General features: G+C 34.9%; 1 protein-coding gene across 1 annotated transcript in view; it reads right to left on the reverse strand.

The window, feature by feature from the left end:
- The window catches only part of LOC106872116 (PHD finger protein 14), a 61,742-nt gene that overhangs the window by 21,152 nt on the left and 23,483 nt on the right, over positions 1–17,107 (reverse strand). Inside the window, exons 4-13 of the mRNA XM_052967667.1 lie at positions 16,551–16,825; positions 14,603–14,700; positions 12,250–12,305; positions 9,552–9,652; positions 7,945–8,000; positions 5,438–5,549; positions 4,530–4,624; positions 2,852–2,900; positions 1,876–2,016; positions 566–664 (exon numbers count right to left, since the gene is read on the reverse strand). Coding sequence (XP_052823627.1) covers positions 566–664; positions 1,876–2,016; positions 2,852–2,900; positions 4,530–4,624; positions 5,438–5,549; positions 7,945–8,000; positions 9,552–9,652; positions 12,250–12,305; positions 14,603–14,700; positions 16,551–16,825 — 1,082 coding nt within the window. The remainder of the gene's footprint in view (positions 1–565; positions 665–1,875; positions 2,017–2,851; positions 2,901–4,529; positions 4,625–5,437; positions 5,550–7,944; positions 8,001–9,551; positions 9,653–12,249; positions 12,306–14,602; positions 14,701–16,550; positions 16,826–17,107) is intronic.

The following is a 17,107-nucleotide window of genomic DNA, read 5'->3' on the forward strand; positions in this document are numbered from 1 at the left end:
ATAAGTATATTTCTGTTGAACTACACTTTGCTTGTTTCAATTTACTTTTAAAAGGAAGTTAACAAAATAACTTTAATTTTTATCAAGCTAGTGTTTCGAATAAACACTTTAAAAATAGTAGGCTTGTATCATAGAACAAGGAACAATCTCAGACAGGTCATTATCAAAAGGGTTAAGCATGGGCTACACTGGGTAATTGACACTCTCACCCCGTGCTAATGTATGATGTTAAAAGGGCCCTGAATGAGATATTGAATTTGCAGCTTGAGTTCAGATCAAGCTTCACACATTTCACGATATCTGAAAGCAAGAGCCTCTGTTTTACATTCTTCTATTGAATGTTATCTGCATCAACTAGCATTCAAGATATTTGCCTCCACCTAAAAAGCACAAGAATTAATCCTTGACTAAATAACCCTAAAGGTCTGTGAAAAGAGATGAACTTAAAAAACATCCTATGATGTCCTTAAGTTCAACTGATACCCCATTGGTGATAAATGTTGTAATGCATAGCAATAGACACAGGGAAATCTTAACAGCAGGGGCAGGTTGGTTCCTGTTAATTTAGATGATGACTTACAGCCTTACCCCATGATGGTGTACTTCGTGCTTTTGCAAGAAGATACTTCTGACGACGCCTGTTCAGTTTCCTTTGAAATCTAGCCTGAAAAATAAGTTTAAGCACATATATATATATATATATAAGTATACACATACACACACACACACATCAAACAAAGAAGAGAGTAATCACTACTAAAGTTGTAGTAAATATTTATGTCATATATACAGCTGGCCAGCCGTAGAAACTCTGCCAGATCAGATTGGAGCCTGGTGCAGCCTTCTGGCTTGCCAGTCCTCAGTCAAATCGTCCAACCCATGCTAGCATGGAAAATGGACGTTAAACGATGATGATGATGATGACACATGTCCTTGGTAGAAGCAGTCATATTATGTGCAGAAGCTAATGTACGAAAAAGTAGAATAACATCTTATTATCATTATTTATGTCTAGCAGAACTGTTTAGTGCCTCAGACTAAATATTTTGTAGCATTTCCTCTGCATCTTTACATTCTGGGTTCGAATCCATGCTGAGGTCAGCTTTACTTTTCCTCTTTTCAGAGTTGATAAAATAAAGCATCAGTCGAGTACCAGGATCAATGTAATCAACAACTTCATCCTTCTAAAACTATTGGCCCTGTGTTATAATTAGAAAAAATTATATCAGTCTACTTTCTAGGTTTTTACATTTTTAATATAATTATTCCAATATTAAAGAGCCAGTTTGCAAAATGTCTACAGCCTTCTATCCACCACCATCCCAGCTTAATAGCCAGTAGTCCCAACAAATAAGCATAGAGATAACCTTAGCTACCATAGACTACAGCAGTAAAATCTCTTTTACTGCCACAATATGAGCTCAACTGACATTATGGACAGATTTACCTCCCCTGTAGTATTGAGCCTTATGAAATGTCTCTTAACCTGGTAACACATCTCAAAGACAACTTCAGCTGTCTTAAGATTTGTACACTAAATTTCTCCTGCTCTCATAAAGCCATGGTGAACACCTGTAGCATTATTATGGTCAGATAAGGTTTTTTCTGCCATAGTGACCCCTCTAGTATAAATAACTTGATAGTTAATTTTCCCATCATCCTACCAAAACAATCAAGATTTGGAAGGTTTTCCCAAACTGATAGTCCTTTTTCTATCAATCAAACCTATAAATGTTTAATGAAGGGAATTAGAGAGGAGCTAAGTATTTTCATAATGATATGGGTGTAGCAATTTTAGTTATCTAACTTTTATAGCTTGTATTAGTTACAAATAGGTAAATACACACAAATTTTTTTTTCTTAAAATGTGCCTACTTTTTCTTTTTCATCTTCTATCTCTTTTTCTGAATGCATTTTCACATGTGACTGAATGGCCAGCCAATTGCGTCTCTTTGCTCGAGCTGTTGTTTTGTCAGCATGCATTTTGCAGTATGCAAAAAATGGATCAGCAATATCCTGAAATTACAAAATAATCAAAAATTGAAGAATTTTTTTCCCCACTGTATCATCACACACAAGACTGATAATTGAATCATTGATAATTGACATATTGATTACTTTAATACATGAGCTGGCATGCTGCTGATGAAGCTAACAAGCAGAAATATAGTTTTTAAGATATTCTCTCAAAACAAATACTACAGTTTAAAAGGCTTTCAACATATACACATTTTAAGTATGTATACAGATGGTTAACTTTGAACACTGCTTCCATTGTCAATAATGAAAATATACATATTATACATATATATATATATATATATATATATATACACACACACAGGGTGCAATGTGTATATATACACACATACATACACACACACATTAATATTGAACAATGGGAATGAGTGCTCAACACCACATTGATGGATAAAGATTCTTTATTTATAGGTTAAGGTTACCATTAGTTTCATGTAAAAAGAGAAATCTCTTAACAATTACCAAACCTGCCACATGGAGGACTGGAGTTTGTCTACACACACACACACACATATTATATTATATATGGTGGGCTTCTTTCAGTTTCCATCACTTACAAGGCTTTGGTTGGCTTGGGGCTATAGTATAACACATTTACCCAAGGTGCCATGCAGTGGGATTGAACCCATAACCATGTGGTTGGGAAGTAAACTTCTTAACCACACAGCCACACCTGAGCCTACCTTCATTTTTAGAGTACAACAGGGATTATTGAAAAAATGCGATTTAGAATTTTTCATGAAGAAATCAGATCATCATTAATAGTAGGAGTAGTAGTAGTAGTAGTAGTAGTAGTAGTAGTAGTACATACCATTACTTCTTCAGGAGGAGCTTCAGCTAATAAACCTTCTCGTTGAGCACTGCATTAGAAATTAACAAAAATATTTTCAGATGGAAGAAAATCAAAGGGTATTGCAAAGACTTCTGAGAAATTATTTATGACTTCTTAAAAGAAAACTAAAGATTTATAGTATAATTAATGAAGCTGAAAATATGATAATTTGAGAAATTATTTTATTGTAGCATGTTTTCACTATGATGTGAAAGGTTTAAAAAATAGTAATTAAAAAGAATCATTTCAGATGTTAAAACCATTTATCACAAGATTTTATTAAAAGACTGCATTACAATTAATCATGGATGTACACATGGCTGTATTAATAAGTTTGCTTTGCATCTACATTTTATTGAGCTGGAATGCACTGCACAGCACCTTAAATATCTTTTACCATCGCCATCTGTGTATCATACACACATAAACCATTCACAGGCATGATGCTGTGGTTTTATTCCAAGAGAAAATGTCTTCATATACATATTGTGTTGACAACAAAATACATTGGAGTGAGACAAACATCCCAGCAGTGACTCTATGCCTAAAAACAATTCCTCCCTACCCAATATATAGGAAACTGTGATTAATACATTCACTGATGTTACAGAAAGCTTGTTGGGCTGTAATAAACTTAGTGTATGCAACTGAAGCAGAATTATATGGAAATCACCATACTTAATGTGTTGTTGTTGTTGGCACTCTGTCGCTTACGGCGTCGAGGGTTGCAGTTGATTCGATCAACGGAACAGCCTGCTCGTGAAATTAACGTGCAAGTGGCTGAGCACTCCACAGACACGTGTACCCTTAACGTAGTTCTCGGGGATATTCAGCGTGACAGTGTGACAAGGCTGACCCTTTGAATTACAGGCACAACAGAAACAGGAAGTAAGAGTAAGAGAAAGTTGTGGTGAAAGAATACAGCAGGGTTCGCCACCATCCCCTGCCGGAGCCTCGTGGAGCTTTAGGTGTTTTCACTCAATAAACACTTACAACGTCCGTTCTGGGAATCGAAACCGCGATCCTATGACCGCGAGTCCGCTGCCTTAACCACTGGGCCACTGCGCCTCCACTACTTAATGTGTACATACATCTGAAAGGCATTATACCATAGTTTTTGTCCGAGAGAAACTGGTTTCATCGACATGTATCAAAAACAATAAGTGCTACACGTCCTACTCTGCTCAGACAATTAAAGAAAGAGAACTCTGAAGATATTGAACAATGATACAAAATTGTTATTTAAGAGTACACAGCAGGTTGAATTTAATAATAGAGCAACTGGGGAAGGTTGAAATGTTGTATACATTGATTGACTCTGTATTGCACTTAACTCACAATAACCCTGACCAGCTAGTGTTAAATAAGTTTACAGTTCACTACTTTAGGGAACAGGAGCATCGTATAATCAACAAATGTTTTATAAGCTTCCACAAAGCTGGAAACTGGAGATGGCATTGGGAAGTTATATTATTGTATATTTCCCTGAACTGCACCAATAGGATAAAGATTATGGTGATGCATCAATAAATCCAATGGATTACAGAACATTATTATTTTCCTTTTGAAGGAAACATTAGGAAAGAACATAAACATTTTTAAAAATGTGTTAAAAAAAAATAACAGTAAAACCATAGAATAATGATAAGAATCTTACCAAGTAACATGAAAGTAAGCCCGGCACATTCCTGCATCACAGCTAATACACACTCCAGTTCGACTAAAGCGGTTATCTTCACATAATGAACAGTCCTAATAAAGAAATAACAAAAGTATTGCAGTATTTCAGTTGAAAAAAGAATTTTACATCAACACAGCAATTAACAGATAAACCATCCAATCATAAACATGCTGCAAAACTGAAAAGTAAGCTTTTATAGTTTTAGAAGGGCAACAAGCCTGACATTTGAAGGGACTCTGTGAATGTTGATATGTATACATACATATCACACACACACACACACACACATATATATATATATATATATATATATATATATATATATATGAGATTTACAGAAGAACAAAAAACGAAGACAGATGCATAAACAACAAACAGGTGTATTAGTTTGACGCTCGGGAAGGTGAGAAAATCTTAGAAAGGAACATGAGGAAATAAACAGAGAGAGAATACAAAAAGCTTTTGGAGCTAGTGAATGATACATAAATACACACACACATATATATGCATATACATACATATACATATATATATATATATATATATATATATATACACATATATACATGCATATATGGGTATAGGACGTCACAAACAGTGAACAACATGACATACGAAAACAAATAAGTTGAATACATAAACGAGAGAAACAAATGGAAAACAAGACAAGTAACATAAAGAACGACCCTTCATCAGTTGTCAGCTGCCTATCTACTCATTTCAAGCATTGAACGACAATATGAGTTTTCAAAGGCAGTTGCTCCACAAAAGCCAAAATAAAATTTGGAATTTTATGGAGGGTCAAAATAGATAGATGGATGGATAGATAGATAGATAGAGAGTCTAAAAGAAACATTGTAGCAATTGATAAAAAAATTAATTACTTTGGCTCCCCATCTTGCATATGGCATTTCAAATAATGTGACAGCACTCAGTCGGTCAACATCTCCAAATGCTACACCTGGGGTATATAATGCACACACCAAATGAACCCATCTGAAGAAAAACAAAAAGATTAAAATCACCAATGAACTAATGATTATTAGTCACATTAATTTTATCAATAAACACCTTTTTACCATTATACTGATGTCTTACATAAGCAGAAGGCTCTCATGATTTACATGGGAAAGGGAATACATTTCTCAATAATAGGTGAAACGACTACATCATTTAATTTGGAGGAGAATGTAAGCATTGAGAAGAAAACTGTAAAAAAAAAAAAAGACTGGGAATTAAGTCCCTTCCTAGACCTGTTTTGCACTAAGTTAATGGTAAAGAATCATGTCACTTTTGCTGTTCAAAAATCCAATGAACCTGTGATATTACTCCAAGTTATTTAGAATGGTGCTCTAACGTTCTCAAATATTCGTCAGCTCTTTCTTTCAACTATATAGAAAATTGATTCCCAGGAGAAATAGTCAAAATGACTTGAATCTACTCCGGTATCATCTTAATAGGGCTTTTCATCTATCATTAGGGGAATGGAAAAATAAAATCAACACTGTGGTATTTGAAATAAGTTTAATCTGGAAATAAATAAAATAAAACAATCAGATATTTTTTAGAGCACACTAAAAAGAAAAAAAGGATATTTTTATAGTATATAGACTAGAAAGTTCACTTGCTATACTGCAATAGGAAAACGTTTATAGAATTGATATGCTTCTGGCTGATTAGAAAACGGCAAAAAGTGAGAGACACAGAAGAATTTGCATGAGGTTTGTTAAATGTGACTCTCAGAGTAAGTAGATTAACATCTCAGTGCAACAGTATGTATTGGATAGTTACTATTTATCAGTGGTTCTTGACCACTTTTTTTGTGGCATCCCTTTTTAAGTAGTAGTTATGCCTAAATGGCAAGTGAGGTATCACTACTAAACTAACTTAACATAGAGGATAATTTATAAATTCTACTCAAAAAACGGATTGTATAGGCTTTTAATAGTGAAATGATAAAAAATGAAGGAAGACAGAAGTTGTAAATTTACTTTATACATTGCAAGTTAATGACTTCCTGTGTCTAGAGAGACCTGGCTAAATTTTCTAAATCAGGCTGAGCAACTGTTTAGATTCTACACAGTTATTCAACCTGCTACAAATAGCAGCATACTACTCATCCCTCATTTTATTTTAATAACCATTACTAGTTTTAACATGTATATGGCTTTCGTGCGGGTGACACGTAAAAGCACCCACTACACTCTCTGAGTGGTTGGCGTTAGGAAGGGCATCCAGCTGTAGAAACTCTGCCAAATCAGATTGGAGCCTGGTGTAGCCATCTGGTTTCACCAGTCCTCAGTCAAATCGTCCAACCCATGGAAAGCGGACGTTAAACGACGATGATGATGATGATGAATGCAATTACAACAATAGGTAAAATTTAGTATGCTAATTATGTTACCTCACTTGCCCCCTCACTGATCCCTTTGGGGCAGTATTGCCTACATTGAGAAATCCTGCTGTATATCATAAATTTGAAACAATCCAATGTATAGAAATGATGGATGATGTGATAGAAGTAATGTAACCAAGAATGGATAATTTAAGGAATAATACATTATATATTTACTTAATCACTTGTGCAGACAGGCACAGTGCAAGTATGCTGGGCTCATAACCCAGAGTTCTGTAGACTGGAACTAACTCTGAAGAAATGCAGAATATTTTTTGATACTTAGACATTGCAATTGAATCATCTACAAATATCCCAATTATATACATGTACATATGCCTACAGGGATACATACAAATTATATTATGCAACAGAAATATATACGAGGTCAAGGGAGTCACCAAGAGACTAGGGTACAATAAAACTCAAGTTGCATAGTGGACATAAATAACAACAACAGGACTTGTAGCAGTGGTTCTCAACCTGGGTCTATATGAGATTTTGTTGTTAAAATTTATCTGCAATAAATTGGTTATACTTCAAAAATACACAATATATTTTAACAACAGTTATTAATAATATTTAAGCATAAAAATATAAGATTTTTTAAGCATTTTAAACATTGAGGATCTAGTACAGTAAAATAGGAATTAAAGGGGTCTATAGGCCAAAAATAGTTGAGAACCACTGGTTCATAGGATATACAGCATATATATCCAGTCAAGATATTCTGTTTTATGTTCAAACTGGCCAGATTTAGCCCCTCACACCAACCTTACAGTGTCATTCTAAAACTAAACAATCACACCACTGAAATCTCAAAGCTATGAAATAATGCATGATTCATACAAAACAATGTGAATAAATAAGCATCACATTTGACAGAGTAATCTGGATGCTAAAGGGTTAGTTTGTTTTATCGATAAAGAAAATAAAATGAAGAAAATCTAGAAGTGAGATTAAGAATAGCAGAAATTATATTTTGGTTATACTTACTTGCCTGCATCTGTTTCTTTAAAAATTCCACCATAGTTTGGACATAATTCACAACTCTATCAGGCAGGGAAAGATTAAAGAAACAAAAATAATAACAAATAAAAAAGGGTTAATTTCTTTCCATCTTGCAAATCTTTTATCTTAGAAAAAGATTTATGGGTTAAAACAAAAATATATTTTATGGATATTGGAAGGAGAAAGGTAAAGTTGACATAGGCAAGATATGAACTCAGAATATAATAAGACTTAAATACCACTAGGTGCTCAACTGATTCTGTAAATCTACTGTCCCATTACTTATGGTCATTGATAAAACAATTATTCTCATCAGCACTAATTGCCCCAATTTATGGTTAAATGCTATTTAATATGATATGATGTATTAAGGCAGCATGCTGGCAGAATTGTTAGCATGCTGGGCAAAATGCTTAGCAGCATTTCATCCGACTTTGTTCCGAGTTCAAATTCTGCGAAAGTCTACTTTGCCTTTCATCCTTTTAGGGCTGATAAAATAAGTACCAGTTGAGCACTGGGGTCAATGTAATTGACTAGCCCTGTCCCCCAAACCTGCTGGCCTTGTGCCAAATTTGTAACCAATATGATATGATGTATTTGTGAGCCTTACTGGCGTTCCCACTAATAAGACTCATAACTACAGCACACCAGACTCAGGTATGATAAACATTAGGCTGTTTATCATACCTGAACAAAACGTCCTGATGTTGCCCAAAATGGCCATCGAAATCCCAGCTGTGATGACAAAGTTGCTGTCACCTGTTATTAAAATAATTTGCAAAATGAGCTCACAGAATACATCTCTCTGCATGCACTTCTCAGAGATTCCTCCTCATTGTTTTAACATCCACTTTATCATGCACACAATATGTGTGTGCGTGTGTGTGTGTGTGTGTGTTTGTGTCCGCCTGTCTGCATATGCATGCATGCATACATTCACATAGGCATGGTTATGCGGTTAAGAAGCTTGTGTCCCAACTATGTGGTTTCAGGTTCAATTCCATTGCATGCCAACTTGTGCAAATGCATTCTATTATATCCTTGGGCTGATCAAAGCTTTCTAAGTAAATTTGCTAGGCAGGTGTATGTGTGTGTTTGTGTGTGTGTGTCCCCTTGTCTTGATATTGTATGACGGTTGCAAATGAGTGTCATTCCTTTCTATTCCTCTGCAAAAGAACATTTCTGATCATGGAGAAATTTTAATTTTGCAGTGAAACAGACAGGGGTTAGTGACAGGAAACGAATCAAGTTGTAGAAAATCTACTTCAATGAATTCCTTCTGACCCATATAAGCACAGAAATGTGGACATTAAAATGATATACATACATCCACACACACACAAGTATGCCTTTGTTTGATGCTAAAGCTTTGCTTTTTCCCTGCTCCAATGTCCACACCTGACATCTGACAGGAAACTCAGAGTAGCCCCAGAATGAATGTTTAACCATTAAAAATGAATGAATTTTACGATATTTATAAACATTAAGTATTTGGGCTTACAAGCATCAAGCATATTTATTTTTTCTTTTGTTTGTATACCAACACATATATAAAAGACAAAACCCAAAACGTAAGTATCATGACTACTTACAGGTTTAACACCAGCTTTACAAGCATCACAAAACCAAGGTTCTGTACTTGCAGATGATTCTGTGCTTGCAGCAGACTGGTTATCACTAATTCCATAACAACCTGCAGTGAACAAATTTTTGTTGATATAATCAATACAGAAAGTTTAAGTCATAAAATTCCTTTGTAAATATCAGATCATTCATAATAAAACAAAGCTACGACAACAATTACATTATAATAATAACAAGAGCACTCAGAGAGCGCAAACCTCTGCCATGGCAATACCAATGTCCTCTCAACGATTAGCCGGAGATGATTTTTAAAATGAGAATATCTGAAATAAACTCGACTACTCTCACAAACATGAAATTCTAAAAATGAACCCGACCACTCTCAAAAATTAAGTAAAAAAAAACCAGAAAAATAATCCAGAATCCTTGTCTGGTACCTGACTGATCCCAATGGTAGTCATGGAATGTGAAGGTAGGTGTGCGGGCTGTGTTTGTAATGTAATGTGTGTCGTCTATGGTGGGAACAGGGACAGTTTTCTCTATGAAAGCCTTTTTAAGTCTATCCACTAAGATAAGTGTTTTTACGACCATTAAAGTCTATAGTGAAACAGTTATCCGTATGTGAAAGAAAACAGAAAGGACCTGCATACGGTGCTACTAACAGAGTTTTAACAACATTGTTGCGCACAAAAACATGAGTCCAAGAAGTAAAACTTCCTTCAAGGTAGAACTAGAAATGCAACTGTCAAGTAGCTAAGAAGTTTTAAACAGGAGCGATATATTCAAAATTGGTAAAACTAAAAATTGTCGAGGATAAATGAAATTTATTACTGTTACTGAATATGTTAGTGTTATTTAATTTCTGAATGGTTTTGCTCCCGTTTGTATAAGTAGTTTGATTTCTTTATCCATCAGTTTCTACTAAGATAGAAATGTGAGTAATATGAATAATAGAGAAACGAAAATAAAACTTTGGAAACAGCAACACCACCATAATTTGTGTGGAAACCATGAGTGAGCTTTCAAGGGAGATAATTAGAGAAAGACTTGAAAGTCAATGTAAGATCGTAATACTACATGTAAAGTAAATATAGCAAATAATCCGGAATCCTTGTCCGGTACTGGATTGATCCCAAAATCTAATCAGTTCATGCTAGTGACAAGGTCAAACATCCCTGAAAGTTTCATCCAAATCCATCGAGCAGTTCTGGAGATATCTTGTCTACAGACAAACAAACACAACTGAAAACAATACCTCTGCCTTCGCTAAGGCAGAGGTAATAATAATAATAATAATAATAATAATAATAATAATAATAGATGGAATACTAGGCAGTGGCTCTCATGGTTTCTGATCTTAACTAATTGGAACTGTTATCATGTACATGTTTTGCCTTGGTGTAAAAGGTGGTTTACAGCAAATATTTCCCTCAATACTACATATTTGCTTGACCATAACCAGTTAAGCATGTCCCTTAGTGGTTGACGATATGTGCATCTCTGATCATGAGCAGAAGTAGTGGAGGAGCATCATAGCCATGTGTTGAGAGGAATTCTTTGGAGTTTGAATAATTCAGCTCTGGAAACATGAGCATTTCATTCTTCATCCTTTAACAACATTTTTCAAGGACTTTTTGAGCAGAATGGGCTGCTAGACCTGAAGAAAATTCTAACTGGGCTCCAGCTGCAAGGCTATGCGCTGTTTATCTTGATATGAGATCACCATGTCATGCACATGCTTGTGATGCATGTGCCTGGTGTACCCTTATCAGATGAGTGATCATGATGGGTATATTGGGCTTTGTATATTTTTACTCATGTCATTTTGATGGCATGTGCTGCTCTCTCACTCAATAATAATAATAATAAGCCTACAACTTGTCAGGAAAGAATAAAAGAGGTGACAGAAAGTAGCAATGAGACAAGTAAAGACAGACAGTAATGGAAGCCAAAAGTGCATGCATAGTATTCAGGATATCATAAAAAGACAGAAAAGTGAACAATAAAAGAGCCATAAAGTGAGGAAATGGTGCAGAGGTATATGCCAAGAGCATTGAATTTTGGAAAGCATGGAATTTTTGAAGGATGCAGTATTCTGACAGCTATTAACTGATGCTGGTGGTATATTCCATACTCCAACAAATCTGATTGTGAAAAAGTGTTTCTGAAAGTCATGGTGCTGTGTTGTCTCTTGATTTCATAAGTATGCCCATGAATGGTTGAGATACTGAATTCAAATAACATGGCCTATGTTGTTGTTGGAAAGACGGTGAATAAACTTATGGGCTTCTAAGTCAGCTGCAAGACATCAAAATTTTATTCATTTGCTTGAAGCTAAAGCTTCACTCTGCTGTTGTTTCAAGGTCCACTTATTTATCTTCAGATTATTTTAATATGAAATCAATTTAAACTACAGAAGAGCCAGTGAATTAAGATAAAGCTTATAGTTTAGTTATTCATTAAAATATTGCTAGAAAATGAAAATACACTTGAAAAATTTTGTGAGAGGAAGTACTCATCTTTAATAGTCAAGACAAATATATGCTTTCTCCCTTTGAGAGACATTCTACAAGGTAGAACAAAAATGGCTTCCAGTTTCCCATTTTTTTAAAGAAGCCTAGATAAGCCCCTATCTGGCTCTATAATCTTCAGACAGATTTACTGGTAGATACATTAAAATATACATTTAAAAAATATAGCCCTTACCTTCATGAACAGATACACCACAATTATCACATTCAACAATTTCATCATCTTCTTCACTATAAATGAAAAAAAAATAAGACTTAAATAAAAATTATAAACAATAAACGAAACATAACATTAATCCTTTTGATACCAACCTGGCTGAAATCACTTCTGGCTCTGTAGTACAAATGCCTTGTTTTTAAAAGTTCTCAATTAAAATCTTCCACCAAACCTTAGTCACTATCTATGTTCCTAACACTAGCTTAATGATAACTACGTTATTTTACTAAATTCTTTGTTATATTTAAGATTATTTGGAAGAAACACAGAGCACTTCAACAGAAATATGGTAACAAATGGGTTAATAAAAAGAAAACAATTTCATGTCTTATAATGGCTTATGAAGTGTAAATGATAGAATTTTGAGATGTTCTTTTATTCTTTTACTTGATTCAGTCATATGACTACAGCCATGATGGAGTACCACCTTAAAGGATTTTAGTTGAAGAAATCGACTGCAGGACTTATTCTTTGCAAGCTTAGTACTTATTCTACCAGTCTCTTTTGCTGAACCGCTAGCTTATGGAGACATAAACACACTAGCATCGGTTGCCAAGTGATGGCAGGAGGACAAACACAGATACACACATGTACATAAACATGTACATATATATATATATATATATATGCAGGTGCATCCAGTCCACACTGTAAAGTGGTTGGCATTTGGAAGGGCATCCAGCTGTAAAAACCTTGCCAAAACTGACCTCGCCTATGCTTGTACCACGTAAAAAACACTAAGTCGACTCTGCTGGGTGGTGGGTGTTAGGAAGGGCATCTTGCTGTAAAATCCTGTCAAGACAGTGACAGAAGTTTACCGCAGGCTTCTGCCTTGCCAGCTCTAGCCAAACCGTCCCACCAATGCCAGCATGAAAGACAGACGTTAAATGATGATGATGATGATATACAGGGTGTGATGGGTAAATTGTCACCATTTTATATTTTTTAATTACACACATGCGCATTGTTTGTTTTTGATTTTGTCAACTACACAGCATAGTAGGGTCAGTTGGGCACTGTCTGTGAGAAAAACAGCACCATGATGTAATTCACTCTGCTAGAAATTTGGAAATGACATACTGTACTGCTTGGCATTCAGGCCAGAAATTCCAATACTAACATTTCAGAGTGTTTGGGTGTCAATCTGAGGACATGTACCGAGAGTGATAAAAATCAAACATCCAGTCAACACCATGGTGTTTAGAGTGATCACTAGTGATGGCGACGTTATGCCTCCATTCATCTCCCCACACGGCCTCAGACTCAATGTGGAGGCCTACATCAAGTGCCTGGAGGAGGTAGTGCTGCCCTGGGTCAAAAGGGTGGCTGCTGGAAGACCCTATGTCTGGCAACAGGACTCTGCACCATGCCACACAAGCAGAAGAACTCAGTCATGGCTGCCAGATAATTTCTGCGTCCACATCATCCGTAACATCTGGCCATCTAACTCCCCAGACTGCAACCCGCTTGATTATTATGTGTGAGACGCAGTTGAGTGAGAGACCAATAAAACTCCTTGTGACACCAAGGATGAAGTGAAAGCAAGGATTATGGCAGCATACACCAACTTAAACAAGGAGACCATCCAGAAGAGTTACAGGAAATTCCAAAGTCATCTGGAGGCCATGGCTGAAGCCAATGGCAATTTTATTGAATAAATTTATTCTTTAGTATTTCAAAATATTTTAATGTAATTTTGGTAAATATATGTTAAAATGTGATGTCAGTGTTACTTTCATTTTTGTGTAATTTAGATGACAGTTTATTCACCATACCCTTTATATACAATGGGCTTTTTTCAGTTTCCATGTAGCAAATCCACTCATTATCATTTCTATGTCATTATCAGTAAGGTACTATCAAAGAAATTTTAAAAAATGATGTGTATAACATTTATAATGTATGTACAAATATTGAATGGCAACTAGCTGAAATATTTTGTGTCTGAGAAACTTCTTGAAGATACTTATGTGTTTAAAAAAACACACGTTTTCATATACATTACAAATATTATTTTCCAGTTATAAACTGATGTCACAAGAACGAAAGCATGTTCAGCTCACAACTGAAAATAGTAGTGGTATAAGAAAAGCAGAACATTATTTATCCAAAATATGTGGGTCCAGAATGATTTTGGATTTCAGAATGATTGTATATTTATATCTATAAATTACTGCATGTAAATTTTCAATTTAAGTAGACTGCAAGGAATGGAGCCATCTAAGTTGCCTAAGAACACAGTGAAGATATTTGCTAACACACTCACACTCACTCACATATGGAAGGTAAAAATATGTAAGATTCCATTTACCTAATATCACCTAAACATACACAACAGATAAGAATCTTGATTTGACCAGCTTTGGTTGGAATTGGTGTAGCTGAAGTAATGACATTTCCTTGGAGAGGCTACAAGTAAGAAATAGATTAATAGAATATTAGATTATTAAAAAAACACGCAAAACAAAAAAAAAAAAACAAATAAGAAAATGTTCCTTTTAAAATCTTTAGGTTAATAAATTCACATTAGCAGTATTCGTGGAAATTTTGAGTTACTCTGAAAGCTGTAAATGGTTAGAAATTTATAAGAAAACCATGAAATATATCCTTACATATATATCTACATATATACATACTGACATACATAAATATACATATTCATACATTCAATGTAGAGAGCTTTCAATGAGTATTTCATATACTTCAAACATTCCTTAAACAAACGTTTTCCACTTCCATATTCCCTTCAGTAAGTACACTCTATCACTCCTTTTGCCTCTCCTTTCCTCTATATCACAACCTCCTATGATAAAAATGTTCTATTGCACTCTTTCTCTCCAACTCTTCTTTCACCTGACTATTTAACTGCATAACACAACAGAAATCACTTTCTCCTAGCTCTTATCACTAATACTCTTCTCTGTTTCTCTTTTTCCCCCTCTTCTTTCAAATAATCATGTGACAGCATCACATATTAAGCCTTAGCATATTAACATATAGATACTAAGGACCTTTTACATCGATTTTGAAAGAGGTTTGATCCGAGATCATAGCAAGAAACTCAATCTGTTTTCTTGTTACATAGGAATAAAACATCAGTAACAAGGTCGTACATTTATTAATGTACTTCGTAAATTTACACTAAAAAAATAATAAAACAAGACATTCAAATAATAACTATAATAATACTACACTCTCTGAGTGGTTGGCGTTAGGAAGGGCATCCAGCTGTAGAAACTCTGCCAAATCAGATTGGAGGCTGGTGTTGCCATCCGGTTTCACCAGTCCTCAGTCAAATCGTCCAACCCATGCTAGCATGGAAAGCGGACGTTAAACGATGATGACGATGATGATGAATAATATCTTCTTCAGTTAGATGACTTCAGCATCAAAATTAAATACATGAACTAAATTTCTAATTATGCTCAAATAAACAGGGAGTTTAAATATATGTCTTGGGACCATACTTTGGTCTAATTCATATCAAGACACTATACTTTCAAAATAAATAGAAAGAATCTGACACAGCATTTTTTGTTAGTAAACTTCAGACGTATGTAACCTTTCAGAGATATTGTAATCTTTCTATAGGGGGAGATAATTGTTAGCTTTATATAGACAGATGGCTATAACAAGATAAATATAAAAGAAATGGTGAATATGACTGGTGCTTAATTTTATTTTCTTTCAGATTAAGTGAGTGAAAGATGTATCTCACCAGGACAGTACACAAATCTATTAAGGAGCTTCTTCAAAAAGTGTTAGTGCTACATGAACTGTAATACGGTACACAATTTCCTGCTCAGACACACAAGTCTACTTTTTAAATGCACACATTTTCTATAACGTGCAAGTGTACATCATAGTTCATTTACTTAGTGGATTCTCTCATCACTGCTTCGGCAAGCGTGGTGAAGAGGTTTAATAATGTCAGTTCTTGAAGAAATAGAAACAGGATTTCTGGTAACTATTAGGCAGAGAGAGCTACAATATTTGGCGCATGTCATCAGTGCCTAGCATCTCAGTACTTTATATTCAACATAGAAGATTCAATAGGAAATGAGAAAGAGAGAGACTAAGAAGACACTGGTTCTACAACATCATAATATGGACCAGAAGGCCTCTGGCTGAAAATACAACCATGATCAGAATCAAGAATCAATGGAGAGAGAAATATTGCAAGCATCCATTGCCCCTGACCTTCAACAGTAGGGATGGGAGTAGACAAGACAAGGTAATAAGAAATATAAGTTATTTACATTTACCAGCTGAGTCTCTGGACATTTGTCAAAAGACTTTTCTGTAAAGACATTAACATCAGTTGATTTGTCTTTTTCACTTAACAAAGGACCCATCAATGAACTGAGTGTTGTCGTTTCATCTTCCTCCTCATCATCCTCATCATCATCATCATCGTCGTCGCTTGGCTCATGGGCAGCATCAGGGTACTTGAGTTCAGAACCAGGAACACTCCGATCAGAATCACTTGCATCATCTTCTTCCTTAATAGATATGTCGCTTCCAGAGTCAGATCCTAGAAATAATTAATATCATATATAATTATAAATAAAACATTTTATATATATATATATATATATATATATGTAATGAGTATGTAGGGATAAATTATCCAGGTGAGTACCATCATAGATCTCAGGTATATTCCAGGTTCTAATTAACCACATCAAGTAGTAATAAACATTAATGATTGCTTAGTGTGAGCAATCATGCTGTAATTTTTTTGGTGGGTAAGTTCAGGTTTGCTTCTCTAGATTATGAATATTTTGAAGAGTGTAAATACAGAGACTGTACATCT

Source organism: Octopus bimaculoides, chromosome 4 (assembly GCF_001194135.2).
Source record: "Octopus bimaculoides isolate UCB-OBI-ISO-001 chromosome 4, ASM119413v2, whole genome shotgun sequence".
NCBI classification, from domain to species: Eukaryota; Metazoa; Mollusca; class Cephalopoda; order Octopoda; family Octopodidae; genus Octopus; species Octopus bimaculoides.